The sequence below is a fragment of the Xylaria bambusicola genome (assembly GCF_022495145.1).
Source record: "Xylaria bambusicola strain CBS 139988 unplaced genomic scaffold F5B22scaffold_21, whole genome shotgun sequence".
In the NCBI taxonomy this organism is placed as follows: Eukaryota; Fungi; Ascomycota; class Sordariomycetes; order Xylariales; family Xylariaceae; genus Xylaria; species Xylaria bambusicola.
Genome location: NW_025953574.1, coordinates 65,523 through 83,060, shown reverse-complemented (window position 1 = coordinate 83,060; position 17,538 = coordinate 65,523). Strand labels below are relative to the sequence as shown.

At 50.3% G+C, this 17,538-nt stretch overlaps 6 protein-coding genes across 6 annotated transcripts; 4 read left to right on the top strand and 2 right to left on the bottom strand.

Moving 5' to 3' along the window:
* The first annotated feature begins 271 nt into the window (after positions 1–271).
* On the top strand, positions 272–3,696 carry F5B22DRAFT_184579 (uncharacterized protein). Its single transcript, XM_047969450.1, has 2 exons — positions 272–868; positions 950–3,696. The coding sequence occupies exons 1-2, from the start codon at positions 730–732 to the stop codon at positions 3,469–3,471; spliced, it is 2,661 nt and encodes an 886-aa protein (XP_047830655.1). The 5' UTR covers positions 272–729; the 3' UTR covers positions 3,472–3,696.
* On the bottom strand, positions 3,696–6,830 carry F5B22DRAFT_184635 (Sec39 domain-containing protein). Its single transcript, XM_047969451.1, has 3 exons — positions 5,233–6,830; positions 5,025–5,181; positions 3,696–4,971 (listed from the first exon to the last, which is right to left on the bottom strand). Exons 1-3 carry the CDS (start codon positions 6,740–6,742, stop codon positions 3,921–3,923), a joined length of 2,718 nt encoding a protein of 905 aa, XP_047830654.1. The 5' UTR covers positions 6,743–6,830; the 3' UTR covers positions 3,696–3,920.
* A 331-nt stretch (positions 6,831–7,161) lies between these two features.
* Positions 7,162–8,522, top strand: F5B22DRAFT_606956 (uncharacterized protein). Its single transcript, XM_047974957.1, has 3 exons — positions 7,162–7,340; positions 7,424–7,563; positions 7,634–8,522. Exons 1-3 carry the CDS (start codon positions 7,313–7,315, stop codon positions 7,775–7,777), a joined length of 312 nt encoding a protein of 103 aa, XP_047830653.1. The 5' UTR covers positions 7,162–7,312; the 3' UTR covers positions 7,778–8,522.
* A 169-nt stretch (positions 8,523–8,691) lies between these two features.
* On the top strand, positions 8,692–11,407 carry F5B22DRAFT_656043 (uncharacterized protein). The gene is made up of 3 exons (XM_047979935.1): positions 8,692–9,281; positions 9,340–9,706; positions 9,812–11,407. The coding sequence occupies exons 1-3, from the start codon at positions 9,029–9,031 to the stop codon at positions 10,911–10,913; spliced, it is 1,722 nt and encodes a 573-aa protein (XP_047830652.1). The 5' UTR covers positions 8,692–9,028; the 3' UTR covers positions 10,914–11,407.
* Positions 11,408–11,525: 118 nt separating this feature from the next.
* F5B22DRAFT_636398 (uncharacterized protein) lies at positions 11,526–12,819 on the top strand (the record flags this gene model as incomplete). The annotated part of the gene is made up of 3 exons (XM_047977280.1): positions 11,526–11,576; positions 11,686–11,781; positions 11,935–12,819. The coding sequence occupies 3 exons, from the start codon at positions 11,526–11,528 to the stop codon at positions 12,817–12,819; spliced, it is 1,032 nt and encodes a 343-aa protein (XP_047830651.1).
* A 132-nt stretch (positions 12,820–12,951) lies between these two features.
* F5B22DRAFT_606951 (adaptin N terminal region-domain-containing protein) lies at positions 12,952–16,249 on the bottom strand. Its single transcript, XM_047974956.1, has 5 exons — positions 16,076–16,249; positions 15,814–15,937; positions 15,551–15,739; positions 13,398–15,477; positions 12,952–13,303 (listed from the first exon to the last, which is right to left on the bottom strand). Exons 1-5 carry the CDS (start codon positions 16,083–16,085, stop codon positions 13,217–13,219), a joined length of 2,490 nt encoding a protein of 829 aa, XP_047830650.1. The 5' UTR covers positions 16,086–16,249; the 3' UTR covers positions 12,952–13,216.
* Positions 16,250–17,538: the final 1,289 nt, after the last annotated feature.

The following is a 17,538-nucleotide window of genomic DNA, read 5'->3' as shown; positions in this document are numbered from 1 at the left end:
AAGAAAGAAAGAAAGGCGGAAAGGGAGAATCCGAGCTGCCCCTGTTGGATTCGACTTCCTAATATGCACGAAGAACTCCCATTCAAGGTTTGTGAAAACAGTTTAAGATTGGCAATTGAAGTAAGTACTATATAGACCAAGCTATACGACTTCTAAGACCTATGTATTGCATTCCATTCTCCTGTTGCAATCTTTCTCAAGCGAATAATTGGTTGTCAAGTGGTAGCCAACGTCTGCTGCGCACTAGCTGTAATCCAAATAATCAATCAACGAAACTGGCAATTTTGTGACTCTTCCGGTTTCGTCCAGCATACCTAGATTATCTCTGCATAGAGGGTGGAAAGCGCAGCTTGACGCCGAAATGAGCCCATCCTATGCTAGGTAGTGTCTTAGTCCAAACACCATGTGCCCGTTTCCGGAAACGTCTACTAGGGTAATGGCGATATACAGAAAAGGTATTCGTAAGAGCAAGAACAAAGCCTGAGTCATAGAGAATTTGGCCTTAGACAAGAGCCTCGGAATTCTATAGAGGTCTGGGTGTAGCCTCTGCTCATTGTCCTTCACCCTTGTCCCATAGCCCATATCTGTCCAGAATTGACGGGCAGTTGGTATGAGCCTTAGGCACCTATCTAGTCTACGCAAATATTATGTGACCTTGCCCCTCCAACCAGAAAACAGATAGTAAACAGTTTCCCAAACATTGTCGAGGCCGAGAAGAAAGCAACCAAGATGGCAGGCCATTCCAGCCTCGGCGGCAATGCGCCGGCGGGTGACGAAGTACAGAAATTGAGAGAAGAGTTGGCTCATCTACGGGAATACAAGACGTTGGCAGAGTGCAAGCTGCAACAGATGGGCTTGAGTCTGAAAGGTATATATAAAAGGCCTTTCATCGTTAACTTATGCATTTCTACAGGTCGAGCTATCTGCTAATAGACGCGAAACATAACAGTGGCCCAGACGCAAGGTTGGGTGAGCAAGCGTGCACACTCCCGCCGGAAGCGGGCGGAGAAGAAGAAGGCGGCGGATGATGCAACATGGGCCGAGATCAACAAAACCCGGCAATGGATACGCGAGGAACGTAAGAAGGTAGGACTGCCCGTAGACGATCCGACTCCGTCCCCGTCCGAGGCGGCTTACAGGGAACGTGTTTCTCGGGCGGCAGCCCAGGCGAAGGCGCACTCTCTACGCAACCGTGTCAGGCGAGTCTCGCACCAGTTGCTCATAGCCGCCGCCCTCGGCAAGCAATACCGCGAGGTCACTGTGGCTGACCATTCAGGCCACAATGTCCCCGGTACTGACCCGGCCGTACGGTTGGAGCATAGGCCCTTTGATGCACGCAGTGAGACGAGCTTGAGTGCTACCGAGGCCATGGCGCGCTCGTTCCGCAATTGGGCAAACCGCGAGAAACAAAATCGGTTCCGTTCCCGCTCTCATACACCCTCGACGGTCTATGTCAGCAGCCGAACCACAGGTCCAGATACTACAGTTAGTGGCAGTGTAAGCGATAGCTCGTTCGCTGACGATGATGCTGCTGCTGATGTCAGAGCGGCCATGGCTCTCGTATACGATTCTGGATTCTGGACTGAAGATTGCGCCGACGATCGTGACGACGATGACGAGGAGGATGACGACTACTCTGGTGGGCTAGCTAGTCTCAGCTTCAATGATGTTTCAGACGACATCAAGCAAACTGCTTGCGCCATGTTAGCCGCAGCTGGAAATGCCGAAGACGGCGATAAAGATTGGGCATACCTAATTGCTGAGACACTTGCGAAGAGCTGGCACTTTCACACTCCATCTTCCGAATCGCAGGATCTTGTCAACCCTTCCGCTGACGTCGACGAGTCCGACGCCTCCTTGAACTCTTCCTCAACCGAGCTCTCAGAAAAAGCCAAGAAGTTACTCGAGTTCTTTAACCTTAGCCCGCCCAAAAAAAAGAAGATTTTGAACGAAAAATCAAACAAGAACGTTACGACACCTGGTTGGTTTGAATCAAATTCCAAAAAGGGGCAGCCAAAGAGTAAAAAGACATCGGCGACGACGAAAGCAGGACAGGTAAAGCAACCAACAAAACAGACGACCAAAAAGAAGGTTCCCTTGGTGCAGCAGGAGCAGAAGCCGAAGAATAATGAGAAGCTACCCCCCCTCGTCAAAAGTGTGCCCACAAAGACATCCCAATTGTCTGCCAAATCACAACGGCCACGCATTGAAGAAGTCTATGAAGGACAAGGCAACAAACCAGCGCATCCACACGAAAGTGTTTGGAATCCTAACTGGTGGCGCGTCAACAACAAGGACCATGACGACGGGATATGGGCCGGCAAGGAAGAGAAGTTCAAGCAGCCAAAATCCAACTTGGAGACGGGCTGGATAACGTGGGATGAACAAGAAAGGCGCTTCCCGCACCTCGACGAGCGGCTACGGCTACACTGCGTCACCAAGCCGGGTCACGCCATTTATGACCCGGAAACGGTCGACACACAAGTCTGGGATCCGCTCAGCAGGGCCATCAAGGAATCCAGCACGGGTAAGCGGCAGCGACTGCATCTCGGACCCATCACGATGCACTCACTTAGGCGCTGGTGGGAGACTGGCCACAGCTACGATATTCCCCTCAATCCCATCCAGATGCCCGACCCCCCTAGTGCCGAGGACAAGAAGCGGCCGCTGCCGACCATGACGTTCTCCGATTCCTCCGCACCCAAGAACGCGAAGAAGCAGAACACTACCGGAGGTCTATTCGGAGACCAGGGAACGGATACCGTGAAGGGGAAGAACAAGGTCTCGTTCACCCCGCCGTCTTCGTCTATGCTGGCTGGGAAGACCAAGACCCCAACCACCGGGGCTGTCGCAAAGCAGGCCACTGCTGTCGCATCCGTTCATTACCCCCTAAAGTCACCCACCGCGCAATCCTTCTCTAGAGCCGACTTAGAATATACTTCTCCCGCCGCGTTCTCAGCCATCGCGGGCCTCAAGACACCGCGCTCATGGGGTACTACTGCACAAAACCCTCTCACGCCGCGCAGCACCAGCACCAGTGCCGGCCCGCCACCCGCTCCGACCGTGGCTCTCTACGAGAGCTCCGATGACGACGGCATCGAGGGGCTAGTGAGCGAAGAAGAGAAGGAGAAATTCGCCGCGTTTCTAGATGTGATCCGCTCTAGCAATAACAGTAATAGCGGCAAAGGCAAGCGGGTTGCTGAGACGGAGGTCTCGTCGCTGGCGACGAAGAAGAGGCGCGTCAATGACTCGGAGAAAGAGAACAGCGAGGATGAGGACGACGAGGAAAGGGAATTTATCCCCTTGACGCCGGCGTCGGCGAAGACCGCCAAGTCTGTGCGTTTCGATGTCGAGAACAATAGTGGCAGTGGCTTGAGCAGTGGGATGAGAGATGGTGCGAGACGCGCGCTTGAACGGTATGGACGTACATCTTCGCGTCGCGGCTCGCTTGGACCGTTTTCGGCGAGGTAAGGATGGAACGGAGACGGAGACGGAGACGGAGACGGAGACGTACCCGGGATGCATTGAGGGGTGTGTTGGACAGGAAGATTCGTGTGTGGGGTGCGAGTGAAGTTGAGATAATAAGAAGCCAGACATTCTCGGTGGGTTTATGTAAAGAATTAATGATATGCACAATTAAGCCTGGTTATCCTGTTGCTAGTTCATGCGGAGAGGCAAATTTTCTGAGCTGTACGAATTTCAGCAATCTTCGCTCCCGCGGCTGCAGATAGATGTGTTGTTTCAGATCTCACATTGTGAGGTGATTAGAGAGAGATTGGAAACAGCATCACAATATGACAGCCTTTGGGCCGCGATAGTCTATGTAACGATAGACTTGCAGGCATCCTTGCTAATCGCGATGGTATTTCATAGAGAGTCTTTGTGCTTCTATGTCATCATTACACTTCAGCTGGGGTGGTTTATTCTCTTTCCGGACCCCTATCCACGGGCTGTGCTCCAATAAGCCAGCCGACACCGGAAGCCAATGTGCCAACAGCTGCCTCTCGTAGTTGATCCCTCTTCCGGGCCCGCGGCTGTCCGGACGCGTCATCCGAGCCTCCCTCTGTCGCCTCCGCTCTTGATTGTCCACTGCGTTGCAAACTCGACAAGGCCGAGAAGTTGTACTGCGCTCTAGCCATGCTAGCTCTAGATAAGTCAAACAAGGACATAGGAGCCTCTTCAACATGCCGTGAAGACCTCGGGACACTTCTACCCACGCCTGCGGGGACAGTGGTACTGAATGCACCTGGCATCGCTTGCTGATCGCCCCGATCATCCCACTCTGACTCCTGAACTTCTTCGGCTTTGATAGCCGCATTGAGCTCTTCTTCACATTTTCGAAAGACATTCAGGATCTCCTGTAAAGTCGCAGGCGGAGCAATACGCACTGCCGCTGATAGACACTCGATCCGTTGTTCAAGGTGTCTTATATCTAGATTCCCGCTGGCTGTTCCGATGTGTGTCGGCTTCACTGTCCGAGTCGTGCGGCGGTACTTACCAGCCTGCAACGCAGCCTTCCATGAGTACTCATCAGCTAGTTGAAGGTCAGAATCCGAAGCGACGCGATTAACCACGTAGGAATAAGCCGTTTCGAAGTCATCCTCCGTCAATGCAGCGTCCACACACATTGCTGTTATTCGTCTACGAGTGACTGCATGGTGATTGGATGGTTGATTCGTGCTGGTTCTTGCATCACCCGACTTGTCGCTAGTGAGAAGGCCAGCATCGACCATGTTAGACCCAATCTCGAGCAGGTCCTGTATGTTGGTGTAACTTTTTGAGTTTTGTTCCAAAACCTTCTCGATGATTGAGACGGGATCAGAATGAACTCTCAACACCACAGGAGTAAACGGTTCTCCTTTCTTTAGGACTAGGCGGTACTCAGATAGACCATGAGTAGCTCTCAATAAGGCTTCGATTCGTTTTGACGCAGGGTGCGTTTCCGCCAAAGTTTTGGGAAAGGCATGAATACTAGTAGGATGTTAAGGGATATTGCTACATTTCGAGGACATAGACAAACTCACATATCATCACATTTTAAAAGCCCACCACGTCCACGGTGCGGGTTGGACGCATTATCATACGCCTCCATTGCCGATGCCACGACAGTGTCTTGTAGTACATTTGTGCTGAGAGGTTTCTCAGGTGAGTCTTCGTAGATAGACCTGGCAAGAGAGTAACCTATATGTATGTAAGCACGGGACATCCAATAAAAGTACAATGATAACTCACGTGTATTTGCTAAGAAGGCCTTGAGACACGCAATTTCGAGAAAGTCTCTCTTCAGCTGGGCAAATATGCCGTGAATCTGGATATCGGTAGAGCCGTATGCTTCTTCGGCGCCCCAATCACGAAGCCACAGAATCTCATTTCTAGCACGAATCCAGTACTTATCGTCATTCCTTGGCCCATTTACACTCAATGAACGAATCAGCCTTAGGGCCTCGGCTTTTTGTTCCCGCTCATCCTGGAGAAAGGCTAGCTCTCCGGCTCGTCGTACGTTGCAAGGCGCACCAGCTTTTGTAAGTATAAATGCACTCAGCGTTAAAACGTGGAGGAGCTGCGTGGTTGTCTGATTAGGTGTAGTGAGATAGTTTGATTCTTCGAGCAGGCCGTTCCGCATCAATGAAGCACTTTTGGCAGAAATAAGGTTCTGGTCTTCTGGTTGCGTGAACGGCGAGAGCAAGGAGGAAGCTACTTGTAGAGTTGGGCAGTGATCTTGATCCAGGAGTGACACTATCTTTGTGATAATACTGTTAACCCCAGTAAGGGCATCTACGGAGCCCTCTGGTATCAAATAAGCCGAAGCTAACGCTGCGCGAGCGAATTTTTGTTCCAATAGGCCTTGTGTCTCGTCATCTAACCATTCGAAACCGTAGCCGCCAAGGTCAACGTCGCTCGGTCCGTCCCACTGATCAAAGGCTTTGACAGCTATTTTCCATGACACGGAGGACTGGGTGAGAAGCCATTCAAGAACATGGTCCCAAGCCGGACAAGTTCTATATGTGCCTTTGGTGTCTCCTGTGGAGCTCTGCTTTTCTATCAGAGCACCCCATCTCTCCTCGTTGTACATCCATGGTCCTATTAAGCCGCGGAGATCTCTTCCAACATGGGGCAAGTCCTCATCACGAACACCAGTTTGCGACAGCAAAAGAGCCACAGCTTCCCGGCTATCTAAGCGCTCAAAAGATTCAAGTGTGAGAGAGACGGGATCGTGTGGGTAATACTCGTAGTTACGACGGAGCAAAGGGAGCAAAACCGAAATGGCCCAGGTACGAATACATGGGGCATGCTGAAGAAACGGCACGATCAGGTCGGGAAGCTGTGTAAGAAGGCCTGCCTCTTGGTCGACACGGTGGGCGCGGCGAAGTAGAAATAGCGATACAGGGTCCTGGAGTGCACTCGCTGGCGCACGTTCCCAAGTTAAGGGAATTAGACGTAGGCGACGGGTCTTCTTCGCCGCTTCGGCATCAGTAATGTCCTGAATGGAAGACGAGTCAAATTGGATGGATAGATCGGGCTCCGAATATATGTCACCGGCTTCGATGCGTTCTATGAGCCCAACATACTCAGTCGATCGAAGGGTCTCGGGAAGACAGGTGAGAAGCACTCTCAAAATCAGCTCAGGTCGCAGGACATGGGGGTAGTGGGCGACAAGTGCTGCCAAGCTCTGGACATCAGACTTAGTGGCAAAGTGGACAGCAAGCAAGAGGACTCTCGGCGGAGACAGTGAGGCTGCCATTTTCAAGCTTTATAAAGGTGAAGGCATGCTTGTTGTGCGTAGCGAGGTGATAACGGTGGACGAGCCACGGGGCTAAACGAGCGTCTCCAAAAGAAGGGCTCGTAAATGGATGGTGTGGCGGATTAGAAGAACCTCTGTGACTTCCAAGATTGTATCGTTCGAATCCAAGCACTAACCTAGAATTGTGCACCTCTACAGATGAATGGCATCACTCTTGTGTCCAGATTGCGGGCGGGTGGCCAGGTAGGTACAATGCGCAATGCACAGATGGGGTTGGCTAGGAATAGATAGGTGTGTTTGTAGCACCGCCGGGCACGCTACTCCTCTCGGGACCAATCAGTAGCGCAACTCGGACCACACGCCTACAGTATATGTAGCGACGTCGACCTCATCCATCTCAGAGGTACCCACCTCGATCCGGGGAGCCAACTACATTCATTCATTCAATTAAATCAGTCCCATAACCAACGACAACCAGCCGATACAGCTCCAATTGAGCTTCCTCGACCCTCGACCCTCGACGCCCGAGCCCATACATCTTGTCGAGTGCCGTCTCACGAATCCTCCAACATGGCCTCTGGATTCGGCTTGCACGGAGGTCTGTCGCCTATCGAGTCTCCCGATTCCCCATCGACGACCGCTTGACCAGCCACAGCTAACCCGTACGATTGTGATTCGCAGGCCCCAGCCGATGCTTTCCTTTCTGGCAGGAGGTCCTCGCCTGCTATGTCGTCAATACATCGTCCGAAGATGACACGGGCAAGAAAAAGTGTGCTCCTGTACTAGAGGACTATTACGAGTGTCTACACCACAAGAAGGAGGTGAGTTGTATACCCTCACCTGCCCACACAGGGATACTGGTTGTTAACTAGCCGGCACCACCCGTCGTAGGCCGCGAGAATCAAGCAACTACAAGCTGCGTATAGAAAAGCCGAGGCTTCATCAGCGAGGGATAATGCGCCGAGTGCCGGCCAAATAAGGAATCTGGGCTTGATCGATAAGGAGGAGGACACGAAACAGGTGTTAGGAGGCTGATGAGCATTCTGTCGATCAGTGTATACCACATTTTGTCGATCGATACATGTACATAGTAGGTGGACCTCGGGTGGAATCGATGACCATTCGTTCCACTGGCAATAAACAGGTGCTTTGGTTTGGCACTATTGCGTTACCTACTCAGACACATTCTGCAGCTATGGTTCCCTATGAACTCAGATATGAGGTGGATGATAACAGTTAACTACTCATTGAAGCACCCAAGTCGTTGTGTACATCATCATCATTATCATCATATGGCTCTCTCCACGTCCTCCTGAAGATCCAAATGAACATACAATCACTTGTTCGTTGAGAACAAATTCAACCTGGTTGTTCACTGCAGTACGATCAACTCCAAGCTTTGATTGTGCTAAATTAAAGCCAAAATTCATTTATCGAGAGCAACCATTTGCCTTTTCTAGCACTGAGTCTACTGCCGAAGGGTTCTCACAGAGCGAGAAACAGCCTCAGATCAACCTTTTGAGACTATAGTTGAGGACACTCAAGGCTAATTCCAAGAAACAAACATCAACTCATTGATATGAGCCGATTCATTCAATTGCTAGAACTTTATGATGCTGAATGTCTCAATAAATGTCGACGGGGGAAGGAGACAGTGGCAAGAAGGAAGTGGTGAGGAAGAAGAGCGAAGAATTTACTGCCTAAGCGATTGCACTTTCTCGTCCTCGAGAAAAAGGCGAGAATGCTACCTAGGTAGGTAGTAGGATAGGATAGATAGGATAGGATGGGATGGGGTGAGAGCCACACGGCTTTCAGGTACATATATCCTACCTATATTTGATACAAACATGAATGTGGCACTAAGCTCGAACACATGTAAGGCACCCCCATTCCTGCACACGTATACCATGATGACTTGCACGATTACCTGAGTTCGAAGTGCCCAGTCTGTTGCGCTTTCCACCTGTGCCTGCGATGCGTACCTGCCAGAAGTGCCCTTCGATGGACCCTCCTTCCTCTCCTTTGCTTCCTCTTCTTTCCCGCCTCGACGTCTCCCGTTTTACTCCTACGTTTCACGGGTCTTTGCAGTAGTCCAACCTTGCTGCGTTAATTCTGTCTCTCTTCAACTTCACTGTGTCTTCCATACGAGCGTCCTGCCATAAGTTTCTCATCCGAGAACTCGACAATCACAATAAAGAGCCAGCTCAGGAGTAGAGGTATCCCTATTGCAGAACTCCGCCTGCATCCCCGCCCTTTACCTTCAAGCTCGTCTGCATCCGCTTCAACATGCCGCATTTCAGAGGAATAGAGATTTCCATACATGCGAGCCTCGAAGCAAAACAAATAACCGAATATCCTCATCCCGAGGGATCTTCTGTTCGTCTTTTGAGAGCAACAACAATTCCAGTGAACAATGGTACCCATTCGGGAACAGGCCGACCATCACAAACCATTGTCTCGCCACCATTAGATGGAACAGACCCAACTCGTCTGAAGAAGGTAAACCCACGCATATCTGTATATATTCCCTCATTGCCTGGTATGTTGCCACCACTACCCGCCGTTCTGGTACCCGTGCTGATAGGAAATGCCTTCAGGAGAGCAGTTCTGGATACGCTATCTCGTCACTCAATCGCCACCCCCGTCACGTTGCATGTTCTTCAAGATGGCTATGAACGGACGTCACATCTCGTCATGGGGCATTAATACCAACACTCGCTCCGCGGGTATTGTGGTCAGGGCCCTGTATAAGCCAGACCACAAATGGGAAGAAGCTGGTGGAAACAATGCGGCGGGGTATCCTGGGATTGAGACACGATACTTCCATTTCATGCCTGGTCTTGACAACAAATCTGTTGCCGAAGATGGAGGCGTCATTGAGGTGCAGGCTTTTCGATGCAAAGGGCGCAAACGTGTTGCACTTGAACTTGATTCCTATCGAAATCAGGAACGCTATGGAATCACGTAAGCATGCCCCCTCCTTCGTTATATTTACGGCTGTTGATATTCATTGAATACCTACCCTGAAATCGGTCCATTAATTGAATGCTGAAATGACTTTTCTACCAGCTCTCCCAGCGGCGGTCTCGTCGACAACCCAGAGGACGCCACGTACTATAACTACTACCTGATTGATGCTAAAGACGCTCCTTATGCTACATTTTGTTTTCATTATCGGTCTATGAAATACCTCAAGCAGCTCAATCTCATCCCGCAACCAGGGCTCGATGCTTCGCCAGCCTCTAAACGTAGTTTCGACTTACAACGAGAACGCTCCGCAGTACCATTGAGCTCTGGATCTAATTCTCCACCTCCTAGACGCTTTACCTTTGGTTCCTCGCCACTAGAGTCTCGTATCTTCGATGACGACGTTAGCTTTACTAGTAGTCTCGAGGTCGGCCACGTAAAGTCTAATCCTCGAGAAGAATATTCTCTCAAAAGCCCTCCTGAGTTCTCACCCCCTTCATTAAATGAGCCATCTGAGGTGAATACTGAAGCTCTCGAGATGGAACTCTCTAATCAAACACAGCAACGTCCACTACCTGAGGTTCCCACTGTCCAGACAAGACCTGCTTCAGCATCATCACTCTGCCCATCATTGACGCCATCCTTAAAACAGTACGTCGAAAGCGAAGATTTTGAAAATGAAGAGATCAGGCTAAGTACAGCACAACCTATGTTGATTACTTCGGAATCGATGCAGGCACTGGAGTTGGTCAACGCTGGAGTTGAAGAGGGTACATCCTTTTCAGACTATGCCAGTTCCCCTACCTCCACTGAAGCCTCTCACTCGCCCGAGCTACCTTCTCCAGCAGGGTACATTCCGACCACCGGCAGCGTCCTAGAGAGACAGCTTACCCAATTTGACTCGCTTCACTTGAGATCGTCTCCGCCCAAAACCGGCGACGTCCTATGCTCTACGACAGATATCACCTCGCTCAATAATCAAATTGAACACCGAGCTCGTGTTCTTAGCTTGACTGAGGCGGAATGGCTCCGGCATACTCCATCACCCTTGGCACGGAAAGACAGAAGATCAGAATGCCTTTGGAGCCCCTGTCCTGAATCGGGTAAGGAGGATAAGATGAGTAGTTCAGATGATGATGTTCAAAGCATGCGTTTATACAGTCATAGCTCGCCAGACCAGGCCCCCATAGGAAACTGGATCTGACTCAGGTCGAAGAGTAGTCGGTTCAATTCGGTCGGTATGATCTGTTCAGGCCGCCGTATATGGCTTATGTCAATGGATCTTCCGCGTAACTTCGAGGCTAAGGATATTTTTGGTGCGTCTTGGGCCAATTCTCCGAAATATCGAAGAGATAACGAGCCAAATGTGTTAGTTGTGAAAGTATGGAGCCAGTAAGATAAAAGTAAACGACCCTTGCGAACTTGTCGGTAACGTAGAGCCAAAGAAATGTATTATATTACTATGTAAAATGGCATCATTAGCTGCGTATGGCTCTAGGCGAGATACAATTCCTGGCCACATGTCGATATGGTATGAAAGTGTTTAAGACGGAATGGGCCAGGCAGTTGTTCATGGCACAGGACAGCATGAGGAAGGCCACCACTCCCAGAGTGCACTGTTGTTAGTTCGTGGGATTTACAAGGGCGATGTCGTCAGTTAGCAGCCTAAAAGGTCAATTGAGAAGAAAAATCGAGGCGAAGTGGGAATGCTGAGGGGAACTGAGATAGAAAATAGCATCTTCAACCCCCACCAAAATTGAGCTTTGGGGGTGAGAACTAAAACATCCATCCCACTTTCGATCCGATAACAAACACTATGTCCAAGCCAGATCACCTCCAGAGAACTACAGCGGACCCGCGAGACAAGGTGAGCGATACAATGCATTCCTATGCTAATCAATATATATATATATATATATAATGTAATTGTAATACTAGAGAGTGCAAGCGCTGACATAGAAGCTTCATCTACCTAGTCGCTCCACACCGTCATCCTCCAACACATCCAGGACGTCAACGACACAACGCGCATCTTTCGTCTAGGAATTCCACGCGATTCTCCTCCTATCCGCGTATGTCAATGGGAATGATGAGCACACCCGAGCCCTTATTTCATCTGATTAGCTTGTTCGCATCAATGTGCGATACAGCCTAACATCATCCATGAAAGAAGGCTAAGGGTAATTCATTATAGACCACCAATCTAACTGCGTGAATTTATATAGTTTCTACCCGGTCAATGGCTCGATGTGTATATCCCAGGCGTCGAGACTGCCGGCGGATTCACCATCACTTCGACACCACAGCAGGCGCGCCTAGCGCACCCTCCAGTCGGTGAAGGCGAAGATTCTGCCGGCGAGAAAAAGGCGCCGCCGAAGAGAGAAGAAGGTCCATTCCTCGAGCTAGCGGTTCAGAAATCGCCGGAGAACCCGCCGGCCGCCTGGCTGTATGGAAGTTCCAGTGCTATCATCGGCCAAGAGCTCCGCGTGCGCGTCGGCGGTGGCTTCGTGTGGCCACCACCAGGCATCAACGTGCGCTCGTTGCGGCGCGTCGTCTTCGTCGCCGGCGGCGTCGGAGTGAACCCTCTCGTCTCGATGCTCTCTTCCCTTGCTTCTTCTTCTTCTTCTTCGGCCGCCGCACCCGCCCTGGAAGTGCGGTTTCTGTACTCGGCGAAAGACCCCGGCGTGTCCGAGGGGAGCGCAGGTAGAAATGCCCGAAACATACTCTTCCTCGAGAGGATAGCGCAAGTCTTCCACGAGGGACGCGTCAAAGGGGAACTGGAGGTCTTTTTGACGGGCGGGGACACCGAAGAAGACGCCGACACGGATGGTGAGAAGGGGGACAAGGACAGAATTACAGTTGCTGGGAGGGACAATGAGACTAAGGATGGGAATAATGATCAGGGTAATTTTACGATTGCCTTCCACCAACGCAGGTGTACCGTTGACGCCGACGTTGCCAAGGCCGTGGGCAATCCACGATTCGCCGTTGTGTACGTTTGTGGCGTTCCGACCATGACGGATGACTTCGTTGCCAAGCTCACGGGTGGTGAGGCTGAGGGCGGTCTGAGTATAGAGCCTCATCGTGTCTTGTGTGAGAAGTGGTGGTAGACTGTGCATATGATATGCGAGGGTGACAGCGTTTCCCATGCGATGTGGCTATCTTCACGAAGTGGATAATAGCCGCGCTCATGTCACATGGACGGGCGAGGGTAAGCATAATGACATATGTGTTCATAACTACACAATTCCTACGCTCATCACAATAACCACAGTTGTGAGAATACCCAAATCGTAGCCAGAACACAAGTGGAATATAATTCCGGTTTCTATTTGATATATTTTTACCCCCAACCCCCGATCAACAAACCCTGCTGTTAGCTGAGCCGCCAGTGAGCTCATAATAACACTCAGCCTATCCCAGTGTTTACAAATACGATGCTGCTGTCTCCTCTCCAAAATGACTTAATCCAGCTCTTCGGGCAGTACCTATTCGCTTATCGACAGCTTAAGAAGGTTCCGTCCATTTCACTTGATCCATCACCTGACCAGCTGATGGGTGTTTGTAGCCAACTCGCAACATTAGCCGTAGAGGCTAATACACGCTGAGGTTAGCACATTCATAGATGAAAGGACGTGAATGACTAGTGAGGTTGGGAAGGGCTTTAATGAAACATGGGTTTACTTACTCCTTTGCTACCCATAATTCTCATCATTTGCGTTGCTTCGCCGCCTGGAGCGATATTCGGGTTAGAGATACTCATGAGCTGTAACTTCTGTGTCTTTGGCACAGCGGCTTGTAGGCCAACATCCGATAATTGAGTACCCGAAGAATTCGAAAATCGCGCCGTCACCTGCACGGCTCCTTCAGCATTACGTTGGAGGTAGAGAACGACCTTCACGCCGTTTGTATCATAACATGGTAGCCCTGCGGGAGAGGCAGCAGCGACTGGTTGCTGGGGTGGAGGTGCTCCAAACACATCTAAGCCGGAACTGGGGGGCGCAGGACTTGGTGTTGAAGGAGCTGGGCCTTGAGAAAAGAGATCCATTATTGACGCATTAGTAGCGGACTGGGGTGGCGGAGAAGTAGTCGGTGATGCACTTCCACCGAGTATGTCGGCGAGAAGATCTGTATTGCTTGGTGCCCCGTTTGTGGGTGAAGTCATGGGTGCAGATGTGCTATCCCCCATGAGATCTAACAGATCTTGATCTGTTGTGGGTTTGGCGACGAGCTTCGATTTGCGATTGGCACCCTTCTTAGCCTTCTTGGTGGCTTCGCCGAGGACCCGAGACTCTTCTTTGATCTGAGGCGGAGGCATCTTCTCAAAAACACCGCGTCGAATTTCGTCGAAAGCAAAGAGATTGCCATACTCTACAGCTCTCTGTTGGACCTCGACGTCTAGCGTAGTCTGGTATTGTTGCAACAAATGCTGCAGCCGTGTGACTTGTGAGGCATCAGACAGTCGAGTGCTGAGCTTGATGAGCGCTGTGACAATGTACTGTGTGGTGATTTGCGTCGCATAACTGCTGTTGAGGATAGTTGTGAATAGATCAACGATTTCATGTTCCTTGACTTCTTGTACTAGCTCTTCCTCCTCGTATTGGCCTCCCCTTAGCAAGGAATCTCCGTACTCTCCAATGCACCAAGCGGCAGCTTGCGTCAGACTCTCTTGGGTGATATCTTTCTTCAGACTGATGTACAGTTTCTGTACAGCATAGGTCTGTAACTCTGGTGTGGTAGCTACGAGTCGAACGAACGAGGCAAGGATAGGTTCTTTCACGTAGTTCCCGGCAAGTGTTAGCACTCGCAGCATTGTGTCTACATGCCACCGCTTGTTAGGAGAGTATCGGTCAGCAGCAATACCGATTTGGCTCGTCATGCTAGGTTTGAATTCGTTGTCCGCAACTTCTAAGAATGCGAGTAGTTCGCGAATGAGTACACGAACGTTGCTCTCATTGATGAGTGTGAAACTGAGATCAAGAGCTCGTCTCCTTATACTGATATCCGGGTCTCGCAAACACTCGAGGATAGTGTTACGATGTCGTTGGACGGCATTGGGCTCAATCGCTACCACTTTAATTAATGTGTTTAGGGCCACATATCTGATGTTGTTGTCCCTGTTTGTAAGGAACTTGCCAAGGATGTTGACGCCAAGCACTCTCAAGCCAGAGTCAGCCTCAATGTCAAGAATCGTACGTACAGCCTCGTATAATATCGAATTGCCCACATTCTTGGATGAATCGGTGTTCGTGGCTACTTGCGCCAATATATCATTGATTTGCTCAGTGCCTTCAGCGTCTCCACGAACAAGTACACGCAGGAGGCGAAGAATCTTGACCTGCAAGAAAGGGTCGGTAATACCCATGACATCATGTTCTGGGGCATAGCCAGATGTTGCAAGCCCCTTCAATGTCCTTACAAGCAGTGGAACGAACTGCTTGAATTTCTCAATAATGCCTTCGTCAGTACCCTCTTCCTCCTCGGCTTCGCACATGCTCGTAATCAGCGTTAGGCCGCAGAGTAAAACGCCATGATTCCGGTCCGACAAAAGCTGTGAAGCTTTTTCGACAAAATGTTCCTGTAGCTCAGGCACCTTTCTGCATATCCGCATAGCACAGAGCGCGGCTTTTCTTCGAATGTAAGGGTTGGCGGTGGATATCAGATTCTCAATTTCGGGGAACAAGTCTCGAGACATATCAATAGAAGCAATGTTCCCTAGGGTACAGAGGGCGAGCCCGACGATATACTGGTTCGAATGGCCTAAGTCACTGGAGCAGAAGGAGAAAACGTCAATCTTCAGGTAGACACATTGAAGCTGAGCAAGCAGAGAGCGGGTGGTACCTTTTAAGAGAGTTGGTGACTAGTGTAAGGACGCTTTGCTTTTCATCTAGCAGAAGACTGGTCGCTAGATGGCCCAGACGTTTGTCGGCAAATCGCGGTGAAGCGAGCAGCGTTATACACTCTATCTGGCCGAAATGGGTCTTCTCGCCGAGCGTGAAGAGATAAAGTAGTTTCGCAACATTGTTTCGCCTAACACCGTCAGTTATATGCAAGTTGAAAGGCTGAACTTCCAAGCTAGCAGTCAAGAGATATCGGATTCGTACCTCACGTTGTGGTCATGGCTCTCTTCGCGAAAACTGGCTCGAATGGCAGCGCTTTCTTTCTGAATGACGGCACGTTCATCGGCAATCGTCTTCGTGGCGCGCACATTACGGATAAACTGTTTTACTAGAGAGAGACTGAGTTAGCCTGGTATGGGAAGGGAGAAGGCGACAGAGCGCGGGCGTGTGCGGGAGAGGATGGCAGGAAAAGGGGGAAGCCAGTTGAGAGGCGAGAGGCGGTAGAGCGACAGCTTCGGTGACTTACAGGAACTCATAGTGATGGAGTACGGCCCCCCCAAGCGGGCCGTCTACGGATGTATAGCCAGGGCCAAGGCAGGTTGATTAGAAGATAGTAGACAGATTGTTGACGTTGCTGATGCTTTGACCCTAAATTACGTCGTTTCGTTATTGGGAGTTCTAATCGTGGGGCATTCTTGATAGATGGATGTTGAATAGAGGTCGATCGGTGTTGGCTAGTTGCATCTCGCACGTAAGCCACAGCGAGACGGTGCAAAGCCTTGACCAGTACATGCATAACCTCTAGTAACTACATACCAACAGCATATGCTGGAACCAAGTACCTACATGTACCAGCTCGCTATACCTTAGGTAGCTTCCAAGCTGAGTGAGTACTTTTACCTAGGTAGGCTTCCACATCGCAACTTCATATACCTAGACTTGCCTGCCCAGGGGATTTCAAGATACCTAGTGATTTAGGTAGTGAATTGTACACGCGGAAACCTATCTACTACCTCTTATGACCTCACAATAAATCCTTGTTGCCTGTAGTTGCTTCTTACCAACGCAAATCTGGCTCATTAGCATTCGTAACAGTCCGATCGCTGCTGGTAGGTAAGCAAGTTTTTTTTGGGTCCCCTCTACCTACCTAAGTAGTTGTAATTATCGTATCCAAAGGGCACTCGGCGTAAGTAGGTAATACTATATATAGCCTGGCTTCTCACTCCTTAAATGCCATTGTTGAGGTTATTCTGCGGGAAGAAGCTGTATTCCGCATTCCCTATCTCCGAACTTCATACCATGAAACGTGATCCTGACTATTCCGGATATAACTCCTCGAGGCTCCCACCAGATGGAAGATGTAAACGTGTTCAAGTATCCATTCAAAACAGTGTTTACCTAAGTAGAATTACATAATATCCGCTCACAGCTAGCTGCCTTCCGAGTCAGGGGACGAGTCAGGGGACGAGTCCCTAGCCCACTGTTAGCCATAATGGGACGCATTCGGACGACAAAAGTCCCAGGCCATGGTGAGTGATTGGTCAATCCAATTCGATACCTAGAAATGCATATAAGTTGAGAAATGTTGCAATTGTTCTTCTTACAGTAGAGCCTCGAGGTCATTATACCTAGACGAAGCTCTACCGCCTTAGACAGCCAGTAGCCTAGTAGTATCACGGGGGAATAGTTGCAATCCATCGCGGACACTTTCCCCCAATCCGCAGCGTCTGGCCCTCCGCTGCCTGGGCGATTCGATCGCATTCGGGTCGCTGTTGTCCCGCTCGGCGGAGTTCCGGCGGACGGGCTGGGACACATCTGCCAGAGTTCGTAACCTATATTCGTCCGATTCTCTATTACATAGTAGAGCTTTGATGAACTAGACCCGTATTATTAATCTTGGACCCTTGAACCACACGAGATTGACGACTCTTGGTTGCCTACGATTCGCTACGACACATGAGATCGCAGCCAGTCGTGCCTAGTCCGCTT

Bases quoted from the DNA above. Each gene is read 5' to 3' on its own strand.
- F5B22DRAFT_184579 (XM_047969450.1), top strand. From the start codon at position 730: ATGGCAGGCCATTCCAGCCTCGGCGGCAATGCGCCGGCGGGTGACGAA. The intron at 869-949 runs GTATATATAAAA...GAAACATAACAG, and splicing joins GATGGGCTTGAGTCTGAAAG to TGGCCCAGACGCAAGGTTGG.
- F5B22DRAFT_184635 (XM_047969451.1), bottom strand. From the start codon at position 6,742: ATGGCAGCCTCACTGTCTCCGCCGAGAGTCCTCTTGCTTGCTGTCCAC. The intron at 5,182-5,232 runs GTGAGTTATCAT...ACATACATATAG, and splicing joins GGCCTTCTTAGCAAATACAC to GTTACTCTCTTGCCAGGTCT. The intron at 4,972-5,024 runs GTGAGTTTGTCT...ACATCCTACTAG, and splicing joins CTTTTAAAATGTGATGATAT to TATTCATGCCTTTCCCAAAA.
- F5B22DRAFT_606956 (XM_047974957.1), top strand. From the start codon at position 7,313: ATGGCCTCTGGATTCGGCTTGCACGGAG. The intron at 7,341-7,423 runs GTCTGTCGCCTA...TGTGATTCGCAG, and splicing joins TGGATTCGGCTTGCACGGAG to GCCCCAGCCGATGCTTTCCT. The intron at 7,564-7,633 runs GTGAGTTGTATA...CACCCGTCGTAG, and splicing joins GTCTACACCACAAGAAGGAG to GCCGCGAGAATCAAGCAACT.
- F5B22DRAFT_656043 (XM_047979935.1), top strand. From the start codon at position 9,029: ATGCCGCATTTCAGAGGAATAGAGATTTCCATACATGCGAGCCTCGAA. The intron at 9,282-9,339 runs GTATGTTGCCAC...AAATGCCTTCAG, and splicing joins ATATATTCCCTCATTGCCTG to GAGAGCAGTTCTGGATACGC. The intron at 9,707-9,811 runs GTAAGCATGCCC...CTTTTCTACCAG, and splicing joins CAGGAACGCTATGGAATCAC to CTCTCCCAGCGGCGGTCTCG.
- F5B22DRAFT_606951 (XM_047974956.1), bottom strand. The intron at 15,740-15,813 runs GTACGAATCCGA...TGACGGTGTTAG, and splicing joins AGCCATGACCACAACGTGAG to GCGAAACAATGTTGCGAAAC. The intron at 15,478-15,550 runs GTACCACCCGCT...CTTCTGCTCCAG, and splicing joins GTCACCAACTCTCTTAAAAG to TGACTTAGGCCATTCGAACC.